The sequence below is a fragment of the Pezoporus occidentalis genome, unplaced genomic scaffold (assembly GCF_034315485.1).
Source record: "Pezoporus occidentalis ecotype Australia unplaced genomic scaffold, CSIRO_AGI_Poc_V1 ctg49, whole genome shotgun sequence".
In the NCBI taxonomy this organism is placed as follows: domain Eukaryota; kingdom Metazoa; phylum Chordata; class Aves; order Psittaciformes; family Psittacidae; genus Pezoporus; species Pezoporus occidentalis.
In genome coordinates this window covers 1,956,435-1,972,086 of record NW_026915824.1, presented here as the reverse complement: position 1 = coordinate 1,972,086, position 15,652 = coordinate 1,956,435, and the positions used below count along the sequence as shown (strand labels likewise).

General features: G+C 37.4%; 1 protein-coding gene across 4 annotated transcripts in view; it reads right to left on the bottom strand.

The window, feature by feature from the left end:
- Window positions 1-1,751: 1,751 nt before the first annotated feature.
- The window catches only part of PAPSS1 (3'-phosphoadenosine 5'-phosphosulfate synthase 1), a 55,802-nt gene continuing 41,901 nt past the window's right edge, over window positions 1,752-15,652 (bottom strand). For all 4 annotated transcript variants that reach the window (XM_062636665.1, XM_062636664.1, XM_062636663.1 and 1 more), the window contains exons 11-12: window positions 12,019-12,248; window positions 1,752-2,785 (exon numbers count right to left, since the gene is read on the bottom strand). In XM_062636665.1, coding sequence (XP_062492649.1) covers window positions 2,647-2,785; window positions 12,019-12,248 — 369 coding nt within the window. In that variant the 3' untranslated portion in view covers window positions 1,752-2,646. The remainder of the gene's footprint in view (window positions 2,786-12,018; window positions 12,249-15,652) is intronic.

The following is a 15,652-nucleotide window of genomic DNA, read 5'->3' as shown; positions in this document are numbered from 1 at the left end:
TTTTTGGTGACATGGCAGGTGTGTGAAGACACGTGCTGGGTGCAGCCACCATTACCTCATTAGCCCTGTTGCTGCCTCCTGGAAGATACCCAACTGTTGTCTCAGAAGAGCCTCAAAAATGCCGTAACACCATTACTGAAATTGAACCTACTGTTAAAAAGCAGAACCTTAAGACTGGCCAACTGAGATAACTTACTATCCACTGAGATAAGGCAAAGAAAAGCTAAAGAAAGAGAGACACTAGAAAAGAATAATTTCTGGGGTAGCCCTTTCCAGTAGGTATGATTTCCTTAAATAATGCAGCTGCAGACAAGAGATAAAAATCAAACTCTACAATGAAAACTCATATGATACAGGAAAATATTGTCATGTAGGGCAAGTCCTGTCCACAAACTGACCAGATGCTCCTGGTTTTAATCAGCATTATGCTGGGAATGCCAAGGGCATTGGCTTAAACTTAGAATAAACCCAAAAGCTTCTTTAATACAGAGACTTGCAAGGAATACTTTCCAGAAGCACTGTAACAGGGCCTCAGCATCAAACCAGCTAAGCATGAAAACTAGATCTGTTTGTTATCACTGTATTAATTTGCTTGAAGGCATTCCTGCTTCTAAATTAATTCTACAGGATGAGTCACATTCATGCTCGCCACCACCCCTTATCTTCAAGATTTCATGTAGCACACGTAGCACTTTGAAAACATTCACTTCTGTAGACCTGTGTTTGCTATACTGCCAAAATACTTTTTATTATGCTTCATCATAGCAAGCAGAAGAATCAAACCTGACAGCAAAGAGTCCAAACTCCAACTTCCGACAGCAAATCCCATTTTAGCAACTGCTAACTTCATAGTTAAAACTTGAAGTTTTGCATGAACAGCTGCACACAGATGAACTGGCTCTTTATTCTGGATTTCACACATCCTACATATTGATACAATCTAAAAAGAAAACCAAGTTTGAAGAAAATTTGTTCAGCAATTCTGAAGAAATAAACTTCACCTTACTAAAACACAGTCTCAAATTACTGTTGTGGTTCACTAATAAACGTGCCTCTTCACTTTTCCCAATTCTGCCTTGCTTTCTGCCAGTCAGAAGTTAGAATCCCATTAAAATATACTTCTTACATCTCTTCAAAGAAGCAGAGGAATAAAAGAGAAGGAAGTAATTCTCAAAGTATGTCTTAAATACTGGTTACTTTAAACAAGTAAAGAAAGATTGCAAGTAGCATTCATTCCAGTCATTACATCCTTACATCACAACCTTCCCCATGTCCAAAAAACTCTAGATGAACATATGCTTCATCCAAGCTCAGCAGCACGCCAGCATCAACATTTTAAAAACAGTTTTGAGCTGGTTCCTCCTGTTAAGAATAGAAAGGTAAGTTTCCTTGACAAGGATAGGAGATAGCTTCCAGCTAAAAGGCTAAGAGGGGTTATGAATTTTACACTGACACTGACTACCTGCAAATCTTGATTCCAATATTGATGCCAATGTTATCAATCCCAATAGGTCAATGTTACTTCACACTTGAAGCATTTTACTTTTCACTTTTTATGTTTTCCTTTAGCAGTTAACATTTCACATACTAAATTAACCAACTTCAGGATTTTCAAAGAATCCTAGGAAAAGAACATATGCTTTGTCTTTCAAGCAAGCAAAGCTGAAGCAAGAAAAGGAAGCTACTCTTTGGACACCTTGAAACACAGCCAAAAAAATAACTTCAGGAATAAACATTTGTATCACAGAATATGCCAAGATGTAAGGAATTTTTTATTTTTCTTGAAATAATTAAACATGAATTCCATATTGGTCTGACATTTTTTTTTTAAGTTCTAGTAAGCTGAACAAGTACATCTGTAATCAAAAACTGTCCAGTTATATAAAATGAAATAGAACATTCCCTACTGATCTATATGGCAACAAGCACATACATTAAAAAAAAGAATCTGGATTAGTTATCAATTCAAAGTGAAAACTAGATATTTTCTTTTATTCACTCCTTGGCCATCTTCACAGGTCCACAGCACAAAAGAATCACCAGACAGCTAAATGAGTCCCAAAACTAAATGAAGAAAGCAAAAAAAATTAAGTATGTTATATAAAAAACTCTGCTTTTTGATTACATATAGTAAGAAATTAATGTTAAGTGCTTCTGGAGATGATGATGAGATAAAGATGAGGACACTTTTATGGATGTCTTAAAACTTATTTACTTTTTCAATTTATAGATAATCTAGCCACAGTTAAGCATCTAACCATTGCATTTTCTCCTAACAAACTACTAAAACCAGACACTATCCAACAATTTAAATAACGTATGAAAAAGCTGCATCTATTTAACAGTTGCAGATGTCATAGGACAGAGACAATAAAATATAAAAAATGACAAGAGTTAAAAATCTTACTGCAAGAATATTAACTGTAATAAAAGAAGACATTAAAAACAGCAGCTAGTTAGGTGCCAGGACATAATAGAACCCATAAGGATAGGCAAATAATGATGCTAAGTTAAGCAGAAAGAGTCTGTTTGCAGAGAAGAACTTCCTGACAGACACCACAACAAAGCAACATGAACGGTGACTGTGTGGTCCCCTTCTCGTAAACAAATCAGGCGTCAAAGGTTGATCTGTGGTTAATAAGTGGCCTAAGCCTTCTCCAAGGATTTGTAGTATTCTGTCAGCACAGTCCAAGCCTTAGGAGCCATGAAGCCTTCCGGTGGGTTTTGTCCTTCTCGAGCCAACTTACGCATGCGGGTCCCCGATATAAAATCAAAGTCTTCGTGGCTGAGAGAGTAGGAGGAGGAAGTGGCGGGGGGAAAGGGAGAAGAGAAAGGGGGAAGAAAAAAAAACAAAACAAAAGAACATATTTTAAAAGCAGGCAAAGTTGCTCATATTCTTCTGCTTGCTTGACACTTTATCAGTTTTTTTCTTGAGAGTATAAATGCTTTGTAGCAACTGTCATTACCAGACTTTTGGCCAGCAATGCCAGTGAATCTCTAGAATATACACCCTCTACAATATTCAGATTAGGTAACTCCTGAGGTTTAGCAGCATGGTCCAACTGATCTCCAGGGGACTGAACCGAGACTGTGCTTCCATCTAGCCTGACTCACTCTCTTATGAAAAAACATGGAACTGCTGTTTAGAGAGAACCATCTCATCCACCCCGTCTCAGCTCTCTGCAAAGCATCAGCAGCCATCCTATTTTGCATCTTGCCCTGCCATAGCAGCAGACCAGCCCTATGTGCTGGTTGAAGGTTCCAGTTCTGGTTGAGGAAGATCATTCCAGTGCCAGCAGAAAATGTGGAAAAAACATTACACGACATCTTAGCAAAGGACTGTTTGCAGAACAGAGAAAGTAAAAGCCTCAGACTCTAGAGGTAAGCTTCACAGCTGAGCCACTGCAAGCCACTGAGCATGCATATATATATATATATATATACACATACATACTCATACACACATGCCTTCCCCTAAACATGTTTTTATTAACATGACAATCTAAATTAATATTAACTTATTGGGTATGTGGTCATAAGCAGCAAAAGCTCCACAAGTTAAACTCTTAGTCCCCAGAAGACTGAAACAGTAAAAGCAAGACAAGAATACCAGAGTTCTACCAAATGCTCCAAAGGAGAAATGGTTTATTCTTAAATTAAATATGCAATTTTGCTTATGACATTTTCCCAATTTGCAATATGCATGCATTACACATTCTTTACTTGTCTGCCTCAAATAAAACCCAAATATTTATCTCAGATGTACATGCCTTTTACAGAAATAAGAGCCAAGTGTGTGCATCAGAGGTTAGAACTTGGCTGTAAATGCAGAGCTATGCTCAGTAGGGTATGGAAGTTAGCACATTGCAGAAAGCATTTCACAGTTCCCTTCAAAAAAATCACTAGCCCCATGACTTGAATTGGATTGTATACATTTACACAGCATCACTGCCATAAATGCTCTTTTCTTATTGCTCTCAATTCAGGACTGTGAGTTCCTGAAGTGTCATAGCGCAAAAACACCCTACTGTGCTTCAATTCTGCTAAATATAAATTACATCAAAATGAAAATTTAAAGTTGATGTAATCCCATGGCAGAAAAAGTTATGTCACTTATTTGTAATAGCTGCAAATCTTGTTCTTTGGCAGAGAGATGCCTACTGTTCACCTGGTCACTAACAGTGCTTGAAGGTAACTTGCATGCTTTGCAAAGAACTATTTCTATAAAACATATGTGGGAAAGTGATAAGTCTGGTTAATTCTAGGGGGGGTACTAAGGTACTAAGACAATAAATTTATACATGCCATATAAGTCAATAAAACCCCCAATTCCTCTAGCTGCTTATCCCTAGATGCATGAAAAGCAGCTCTAGGCACTGGAGATATCAACAGAGAGAAAACCACAAAAAGCAGCTAGAATATTTATAAAAACTGTAAGAAAAGGAAAGAAAAACATGAGAAAGGATCATTAAAGAAACACTACCTTCAGTATCACATAACATTTCTAAAACTGTTTCAAAAATTCTATTAAATTATACAAAAGTACTAACGATGCCCTCTCATAATCCCAAACTTCTCTTTTGAGCATTTTTTTTTCTTTTAAAAAATAATTACTTTAATTAGTAATCACTAAATTTATGGTACATCACAAATAGTACTTTGACAATATATACTGCACATTGAAACAACTAATTTTGCCTTTTTTAAAATTACTGCATTTGCAATTTTATTGTTTCCAGTTTGATCTCCAGTTTCATAACTAAACCAGAGTATCTGAATAACCACTGAATACTCATTGTCTTTACTAATGGTAAAAATCAAACCTCTTGAATATCAGAAACTGAGATTTCTACTAAGCAGAAATACCTTATCAGTACTGGCACTAGCATGTTCACCTATGTGAACCTTGAGTATTTTGAAATAAAACATACCAGTATGAGTAATTTGCTTTTGTGGAAAAATGAAGCTAGAAAGAAGTGTCAAGTAACTTTGTTCAGTTATTTTTGAAGATATCAGCAGCTACTCTACATAAAATGGATTTGAACAGAACATAAGAAGGGGAAATAGTTGACCATTAAAGCTGCTATGAAATATAAACGTCAAAGCCATCCAAGTTCCATTCTTAAGTGAGATTTGGAATGACTCTCAATGAAACTTAAGCTAAGACTTTCCTAAGCATAAGATTTAAGTGCCTTTAAAATCTCCATTCAGTGTCTGCTGGAACTGGCATTGTTTAAGCCACAATCCATGTTAGTTAAATGTTTGTAATACTGATTTGACCTTTTATTATGATTTACTAAATTGAGGTTGACTGGTATTGACGTAATATTTGGTGCCAATGCAATTAAAAGCATTCTCCAAAAATAAGAAGAAAAAAAAGGCAAAAGTAAATCAACAACAATGACAACTGAAAACCAGTCTTGAAACCTATTAAATCAAGACTGGTATTTGTTCCATGGCATAGCATCCTAGACCCCTACCCACACTCAAAGTGTGGAAAAAGCCTTACATACACATGATGTGAAATCTCCTTGCTTGTGGAGGACACAGCTAGGCAGACAGAAAATACGTTAACTTTGCTGTGCTCTCATACATCTAGGAAAAAGAGAAAAGGAATCTTTTCTTACACTTCACATTGCGCCTTCCTTTCACACACACACACAGAGCTGCATGTATATACAGACACCCACAGATGCACATGATAGTATTCTGTATTTGGAAAGCAGTGATTTATTCAGAATAATAATAAAATTTTTGCTGTTAATCTTCAAAATGTTCACAATAACTGAGCATCAGACTCGAAGAATACTACAAATCATGCACAGAAGATTAAGAATTCGGACACCAGTTCTTTCTTTTCTTTCTCTTACAAAAACTAATGTTTTAATCTGTTAAATGGATTTCCCTTTTTTGTGTGCTATCAGCAGTTATTTTTTACCATAATACCACAAGTGACCTCTGCAATGACAGCTCTTTAGGCTTTATGAACTCAAGCACTCCAAGAGCAGTGTGTGAGGCAGAGTTCAAAGACCCAACGTCTTTGTTTTGTCACAAGAACTGTTATCATCAGTTTGCAAGAGGGAAACAACTGCATGAAGATGCCCACAGTCCCACAAGGAAACCTCTGCTGCATCTCTGAGATGTCAGTACAGTACCTTAAAGTGACTGAGGATATTTTTTTCCATTTCAACAACTATTCCCTACAGGTTTAATCCAAGTATAAAATATATTACAAAATTGTTTTTTCCCTTGGGAATGCCAACCTTCTGCTAGGGTATCTGGTACTGTGCAAATGACCTCTTGAAATTCCCATTCTCTGTGGAGGGCAACTTCTGGTGCCCTCAAGATCTTAAGAAATTACTTTTAAATACAAGACTCATGATAAAAGCACAGACCACTCATTCATGGGTTTGCCTATTTATAAAAATAAGGGGCTTGGAAACAAGTGTATGGAAATAAAACAATAACATGACTTATTCACCCTAATAAGTGAATAAGTCTGGCTTCAAAATGTCTGCCATGTTCTACTCAGCTGGTAGACTTCACATCCGATTAATTGGTAGGAAAATACATAGCCTCCTTATCTGGGGTTCAGTCACAGAATCATAGAATAGTTAGGGTTGGAAAGGACCTTAAGACCACCAAGTTCCAACCCCCTGCCATGGGCAGCGACACCTCACCCTAGATCACGTTGCCTAATGCTCTGTCCCACCTGGCCTTGGACGCTGCCAGGGATGGAGCATTCACCACTTTGGGCAAGCTGTTTCAGTGCCTCACCACCCTTTAACAGGTCCTTTAACAATTCTCTTCTCCAGCTTCATGCTTCCTGAGCAGGATCTGTCATGAGGTGAAGTTTAACCTTACAACCCTTTTCAGAAGGATTTTCACCGATTTTAAATTTGCCTTTGCAGCATGAAGTCACTACATGCACCATAGCTCCTACAGGAACAGAATGCTGACCCTTACAATATCAAGTCTTTCGTTATGTCAGTCTATGTTATGCTTTGGGAACTCCTCATGATACTGAATGAACTGGCTAGTATCAGCTAGGTACAAAACCTAACTGGCCATAAACAAACTCTCTGTGAAAGTAGAACATAACAACACGATTAATTAATAATTAACATATGCAAAGAAAATCCTTTACTTGCTATGAATGAAATTCTGATTGCATGAGTGTTTAAGTCTTCTGAGTTGCTGTAGTGTTTCAATGTATCCTAAGTTATGCACTAATGTTAACTGACAAACTGTATTTCACGTAGCTAAGTTAGTACATGTGCTTATCTCGGCCTTCTATTATCATTTTAAAAATCAGGTAGCACGCCAAACAAATCTGGGAACAGCATGTACTTAGCTGGAACAGCTGTTCTGTAAGTATGATTTGATAGTATTAAAGCAGTCATGACAACCATATTAAAGGTCCTGGGAATAAACTATATAAAGTTTACATCTCTCCTTTTCACAGATACCCATGCTTCATTCACATTATACAGAAAGAATGAAGAGGCTGCTCCAGTAACCCTACCTATGAGTTTCTTTTAGCCAAAATGATCTCATCAGTTTTCTTTCAGGGGAGGAAAAAAAAAAAAAAAAAGGAAAGTAATCCATTTTTCCAGACACTACTGTGGCTTGTTTAATTGCCAGACAAATTTCCTTTCTTAATTGAGTTTTTTCTCAGCAGCAGTCTGTGGCTGCATTTTATAGGACTGATCTTCTGTAAAGAATTGGGAATCTGCTCACCCAAACAGCTACTATTATTAAGCCACCAATCCCAAATTACACTTGTCTGTGGTAACTGAGAGGCCTTTTTGGCTGAAGAAACACACCAAGTTTTTCTGAAGGGATTTCAGCATTGGGTAGGGTTAGGTTTGGGGTTTTCTGGGGGAGTGAGGGAGCTGTTTTTATTGCTTGGTTGGTTCTTTGGTTGTTTGTCCTTTACACTTCAGTTTAATAGTGGTTCACAAGCCAGACACTCATTTTTCATTTCTCCATTATAACTAGAATTCTCCCCATAAACTTTTCCAGAACACGCTTGGACATATTCAATTATTAATCAAAAAAATCTGTGAATTCTAAATGGATAAAAACAATAAGCAAAAGACTTATCTGTATTGTTTCTTCAGAAGTGTATTCAAGTGGAAATGCTCAGGGCTTCCCACAGAAACACAGATTAGGTTTGTTATCTGACTTCAGAAACAATACAAAGGATTTTTATTTTTTTTTTAATATCCCCATTTTGACAAAGGGAAAATAAAACAAAATCAGCTCTACCTGTGCTGCTATGCATCACTTCAAATGCATTCCTTAAATCCCTTTCCTAAATCTTAGTTTTAGACACATCTTTTTCAAAACTATGTTTTAAGACTGTAATTTCAAGAGGAGCTAAACTTATTCTAAAATGTCCAAGAAACAAACTAAAAATTGTGCTGGCTTCTTGAGGAAAAATACAAATATAGTTCCAAGTCATTGATTGTTTATAAGTCTTATTATTTTAAAGGGTAACTTTAGTCAATTTATACACATTAAACTTTGTGCACCACTTTGCAGCTACAATTGCTGGCAGACAGACTTCAGCTCCAACACAGTACCACAGCAGCTCAACACTGCCAAACAACAGCACAAGCTCCTGACACCCAACAGTCATGTTCTTCAGTCTGCTCCCAAGCAGAGACAGGCTCTACTGAAGCTCTGAGGGCACCAAACATTCTGGAAGATACTAATAGAAGTGAGAAACAAACTTCTTTCCCATAAAAGCAGAGCATGAGTGTCTAGAGATATCACAAGCAAAGCAAATCTCTGCCACTGCTAATGCTGCAGCCCCAACTTGTCAGACATCCTTCTGGCAGTTGCATCAAGCTTTTAGAAGCCTCTCACCGCTAGCCAAAGATTCATCCCCCTCTGCCCCCATGGCTTCGGATTGCCTTCAGAAGCACAAAGATAATTCACTAATACCAGCAAAGAACCCAACTGCAATAACCTCTGCATGCCTTTACTGCCAAGTCTGGTGTGGATCCCAATCTGCCAAATTAAAAGACATCCAAGATGGCAGATGGTGTTCATTACAGTTTCTCACAAGCACCTTCCCAAACACAGGAGTCTAGGAGGCCTGAAAGTGTAGGAGATGAGTACTCAGGGAAAGAACAACTACTTCCAGCAGCCCAGAAACACAGCTGATCTATAGCTTAGTCCAAGAGAAAGCCTCTTGCCATAACTTTCTGTGCATCCATTAGTGATGTAAATTCTTGAATTGCCTAGTTGGCTGCCAAGTCTTCAAGCCTCAAAAAACTCAGAAAGGTGCAATAAAAATCAAGTTGCCCATTTCTAAAGCAAGTCACAGCAATGTGTCTATGCATACAGTGCTCTTCCCCACATTTACCTGCAGTGTTTTTCACCAGGTAAGTGGTAAGCTCTGGAAAGATTTCCATGAACATCACGATTTCCTACCCAACGGTCTTCCATCAGTACTGATCCTCTAATATTTCCAGACAATCCTCTATTCCTTGCCATGCTCCTTACAGTCAAACACCACATGGTCCGGGAGTTTGCCACATTTCCAGCATTACACAGACTATCTTGAAATGCAGCCAGCTGCACCCACCCAAGCTCTAACTCTCTCTGGAGCCTACCACAGTACTCTGCCTGACAAGAAGGAGCTGTAATGGCTCTCTCTTCAGGGAGTCTACATGTGTCTGCATTGCCACCTAGAGGATTGCTGCCACACTCCAGTCCACCCTGCGGTTTACAAACAGTACCGAGGGAAGGACAGGACAAATAATCCCTTACATTCTGAAAGCAGAAGGGCAGAACTGCACACTAGTAGTACAAGAACAGGAAAAAAAAAAGCCTCATACCAAAGGGTCCCTACAGACATGATGAAAAGATAACAGGGGAGCATAATGCAGTGTGTGACAAAAGGCAAATCTTACTACCACAGAGCGTTTGGTTGTTGGGTTTTATCATCATTTGCATTGGCTAACGACAGAGGTACAATTTTACTCCCCTTGATCTAAATCATATCTATCCCACTAAGAGTACAGTATCAATAATCGCAGAATCACTATTCTTCTACAAAGATTTTCTGTTACATGAAATGGAAACTCTGGCCTCTCACACTCCCCTTCTATTCTAAATTAAGAAGTGGTATCTTGGGGTGTTTATCATCTAAAATTGCTGAATTATGTGGACAACAAACAGAACAAATACCCGCAGTATCTACAACAACACCCTTGTGAACCTTCAATGTTACAATGTATACAGGTTTGCAAAAAAAATAGATGTATTTACATCACAATCTAGTTATTGTGCACACCCCTGAGGACTTCAAAATACCCTTCAAATAGTGAAAGGCATAAAGGCAGTGAAGTGCTCAACAGCTAGCTAAGAGGCAATATATTCAGAAAGATTTTCATATCACATACACTAGGAGCATCTGATTTTACTCCTCCTAATGAAAATACTGCATGCATGTGGCCATAGGTCTCTAATCTGATGACAGTGTCCATAGTCTCACTTGAGAAAAAAAAAAAAACAAAAAAAAAACACAAAAAAACCTGCTGCAATGCCATCCAGAGATAAGCTTTACAGCTCTAAGGAAAACTTTACACTGGAATGCTGCCTATATGGGAGGGAGGAGGAAGGAAGAACATCAGTAAACTACAGCTGCTAAATAAGCCTCCCTGATTAGCTTCAATTTTAAAACATCTGCAGTTTAGCCAGCCATCAAATTTCTAAACACATATGGATGCTGTACAGTAATATACAGTGAAACTATTTTAATTCTTGTCAGGTTTCAACAGATTTGCCTTTATCATGCTGCTTATGATTTCCAAACAACAGAAAAACATACCATAAAGTTATATCTAGTTATCTAAGAGAGAATAATACTTTGCTGCTTTCCAAAATAAAAGCAGACTAGTTCAGGTGCTTGGAATTTACTGCTGAAATATAAAGCAGTTAAATAACTTACAATCAAGGTTAAGCACACTTTCTACGAATAAACATAATTCATGGTAAGAAAGACAAGCTACTGAATAAAACCTGTTGGTTGATTGTGGCAGGCCACAGTAACATTCTTGGAGACATTTATACTCAGCGTAACTGCAGCATAAGCAGCTGAAGAACAAATGATGCGTTCAGTTTTACAGATCAATCCATCCCATGCTGATTTCATGCTTTCAAAGATGAAGTATGGCGTACAGACATACTTACTCAGTTAGAAGCAGTAGGAAATAGAATATAAAAAAGTTGGGTTTTCCTTTTAAAAAAAAAAACAAACAAAAAATCCATCTTGCTTGACAGATTACCTTTCAGTATTAACTTCAACTGCACTTTGATGCAATAAAAAAGTATGGTTCAATAATGTGAATAAAGAGGTGTAAACTAAAGTGACAAATCACCTTCCGTCCCATTCATTTGGCACCACAGCAGCACATACAGTGAGTTTTGGAACGAGTGCCACATGAGTGAAATGTAATACTGGAACATGCAGAAGGTAGAATTACTTGTCATGTAACTGGATCAAAGCCTACCAAACAAACAAACAAAAAAAAAAAGAAAGGCTGAAAACCCTGGCCCAGTTTACAACAGAGCAAATAATAATTTGTCATCCTCTCTCGTCCACAATCACCTTCCTGCTACACTCTCTTACTGCTTCTCTCCAATCATATCTGATGCATACCTGACACCTGAGAAGTATATTTAGAAAGATAAACCAGAGGAAAGCTAATCTTACCATTAAAATAAAGAGTGGTATTTTTCTATGGATTTAGCACTCTGTGCCAATATGTTCCAGAATTAGAGAAACTCCAGTGGCAGCTTAAGTTGGATCAGTTTAGCTGTGCTGTGAAACTGCACCCAAATCATGCTGAAGTCAAGTTGCATTTGTGATCTAAGGCCACATCTAAACACTGCCATCTTTGAACAGTATGAATTTAATTTAAAACTGTATTTCTTTTATGTGGGTGGGGGAGTAAAAGGCAGCTATTGCTCAAAAAGTCTTAACACAAAAATACAACTTACTGATCAGAGTCATAATAATCCATGCACTTCTTTTTCTTATTATAGGCTGCAACTCTGAAGGGTACAATTTCCAGTGCTCGAAGGCCTGGAGCCATTGTCAACACTTTTGCACCATGGGTTGGTTCATACAGATCTTTCCCAGTGTCAGGGTGTGGCATCCCTGCTGGATCTCGTCCTACAATGTAGAAATTAGCTCCTGCAACCATCCGTGATCTACAGTGCCACTGAACCTAGAACAGACACAGGGAAAAACAGTTAACAAGAAAATGGTCAAAATACAACCCTTAAAATGTACATACATTGTATAATTACAACTTTTTCCCTAATCACAGTTAGGCAGCTGCCAAACATCTCAACGGAAGAAAGACAAGATAGGCTACTTAAACACAGTGCTCATGAGTGATCTAGCCAACCTCTCTACACATTAAAAATGAAAAATTCCCTATGGTCTGCATTTTTACCTGGTGCATGTGGCAAGGATGTTGTCCAAGGAAGGGCTTCGACACTTAATCTGTGTCAGTATTAACATCCAGAGGACATAAGAACTAGGTACATACCGCACATAAATGCTTAGAACAGGCTTTCAGACCACTAAGACTGCCTACTCATACCACAAACTTCTAAGATGAAAAATGATAAGGCAACTCCACCTTTAGTAAATATTTAGTCTGTTTTCCCTGACTGTTTTGAAATAACTTGTTTCTAACACCTCTGTATGAAATGGGGAAGAACCAATGTCAAAATCAGAAACTTTTGCTGAACTTTTGCTTGGATGCACCAACTCCCTCCCACCTAGTATTTGAAGTATTGTAAATACTGACAAACAGCTTTTCCACATTACCCACTGCACATTTCAAAATGAGTGGTTTCATAACTAACAACTTGATTTTTACTCCCCCCCCCCCCCATATCTCTGTTACTACTGAAGGTAAAAAATGAAAAAAAAAAAATATGCTTCAAAGGAAATTCTGCAGACTATTCAATCATCCACACCCTACAAAGAATACTTTCAATTATTTAGAAATGCATCTTTTCTGAAATATGGCTAGATGATTTTTCTCTCTCAAGGTCTTTTTGTAGTATTTACTAGACCCTAGACCATTAGGTAGGTCACACTTATGACAGCTTCTAGACTTACTATGCTACAGGACTGTTGGTGAACTTTTTTATATTCATTTTGATATATGTAATATTTTGTATAGAAAAAAAATACCTGCACAGTACAGGAAAAATAAAATAACTATTACATTACTTTAGGAAACAAAGGCATGCCACTTCAGGAAATGTCAGTTTGTTCTCATCTCATACTGGGAAGCATTCCCTATAAGAATTGTCATACCATCTATATAGCTTAGTATCTGCCAAAGGATACTCAGATAAGAGTTTAAAGAATCAACAAGTACGGAACAGTAGTTTCTTCTATGTTCCAGCCTTCCTTTCACACAAAACTAAAAGGCCTACCCAGTAACTGCGTGGTGTTACATAGCTTCCCAAATTGAAAGGTAACAAACATCTGTCGAGGGGAAAAAAAAAAAATTAAGAAGGGGAGGCAGAAGGGAAAAACCCCACAAATCACAGGATAAAAGTTGCTGCCACTACCTTGTAGTAAATAGACAATGTGATGAATAAATTTTCTTTCCATTACAAATAAAAACAAAAAAAAAAAACAAAAAACCCAACAAAAACCCACACAAAAAAAATTTGCATCTGCCTACTGCAAATCTTTACATAAAACATTTTAGTCACTGTGCCTGCTGTTCTATGTTAACAAGCTTTAGGCAACAGGCTCAAAAGTGATTTTACAAGTAGTAACTATTAGCTCTACATTAGTTCTATAACCATTTTAGGAACCATCAAGGAGGAAGTTTTGTAGTCAATACGGACAGAGTCCTGTAAATCAAATAATGAAATTTGGAACCAGTCAGGAGTTATAAAGGTACTACTGGTATCAGTTTTCATCTTGACCACAGACAGACATTACCCACTACACTGCTATTCAAGCATATAGGGTGGTAAGGAAGCGTCTATATTATGCTAATAATTTTAATATTTATAAGTACAGAGTGGACCATACACAGTAAATTCCAGCATATCACAGCAGCTAGCAGCATATTTCCTGAAACAATGCTAGCATAGTTAAGAAATTTAAGTTTCAGTTTGGATAACAGCAAGTAAGAACTTCATTTTTGAGTAAGTTAAGCTATTTGACTAAGACAATTTATAACAATGTAAACCACATGTCTGAGACCTAAAAGTAGCAGCTCTTGTCCCATTTCTACATATGCATATTACTTCAGAACATATTTACTTTCCTAAGCAGGTGAATTTACTGCATTTTGACACAGAATTTTCTCTCAGAGAACTTTCTTTTCTTCCAAGTAACTACAAGGAATGTTAAAAATACAAAAATGCTAAACTGATGCTTATGAAACATATCCATTAAAATCTTCACAGACTGGAAGGCCTCACTCATCCTGTAGATAACCACACTAACAACTGCTTGCTGTTCTTTAGAGACTTGTGCTACAGAAACAAACTCGGCAAGAATGTCTTTTAAATGACCCACGGAAAATTTTTAAAGGAAGAATATCTTATATTACTTGGCTACAAACATTATTGTCAGGCTGTACTCTGAAGTTACTGGAAATGATGTATAGCTTAGGAGGAAACTTTTACTCTCTTTAGAATAAAGACTGTGGATTTTGTTCCTCCTCATACGCTCATGAACAGAAGACTGAAGTAGAAGACTTCTTTTACTTTCCACAAAAAGTCTATGTGGAACATACAAGATTCCCCACAGTAATTCACTCAACATGCCTCAGCTAGCTTTGGACTACAGTTTTTGCTCTGGACTGAAAGGCAGTGCAAGCTCTGTTTGGCCAGACACCTGCCTAAAATTTCATTCCAGTGGTGAGATCTTGTACCAAAAAGCTACCACAAAGTTAACCTCTTGAGCCTGGTCAGAATTTGAACTTCCTGTGACTCATAGAGAGGGGTGGTGGGAGGGAAAAAAAAAAGAAAAAAGGAAAAAGAAAAAAAAAGTAAGTAATGACGTGGAGACCAAATATCCCCTAAAGGAATTGCCCTCACATGAGAGCATTTATTCTCTCTACTGCTTCCCACAAACCTCTAGGGATTCCAACCCCAGACCTGGCTTCAAAATAAAGTGTTGCCAAAAAATTATTTCATATAAAAGCCTTGAAACAATTCTCTCTGAATTAAGTTTGCCAAAAAATAAACAAAGCTCACTCTTTTTTTCTAGTTTGTGTATAGCCCCCCAACATACAAACTTTTTGTTTAACAGTCATAAAACTTAAGTATTTAACATTCAGAACAACTACTTTGTATGTCAACAGATCTCACAATTCCTTCTGAAAAGGACTGTAAAAAAGGAGGAAGAATTAAATCATTATCATACCCTTATAATTGTAAAGAAAGGAACACATAAACCCTGTATTGTCTCCTACCACTTCCAGCAACATCCTACAATATGCATGTTTCTTCACAGAAAAATATTTTGTTGATGACAGAGGTAGCTTTGACAGTCTGGTTTCCCAAGGAAAATTAACCTCCTCACTCCATTAAAAAACCCACAATGCACAATCATCAGGCATAACATTAACTACTTTAGTGC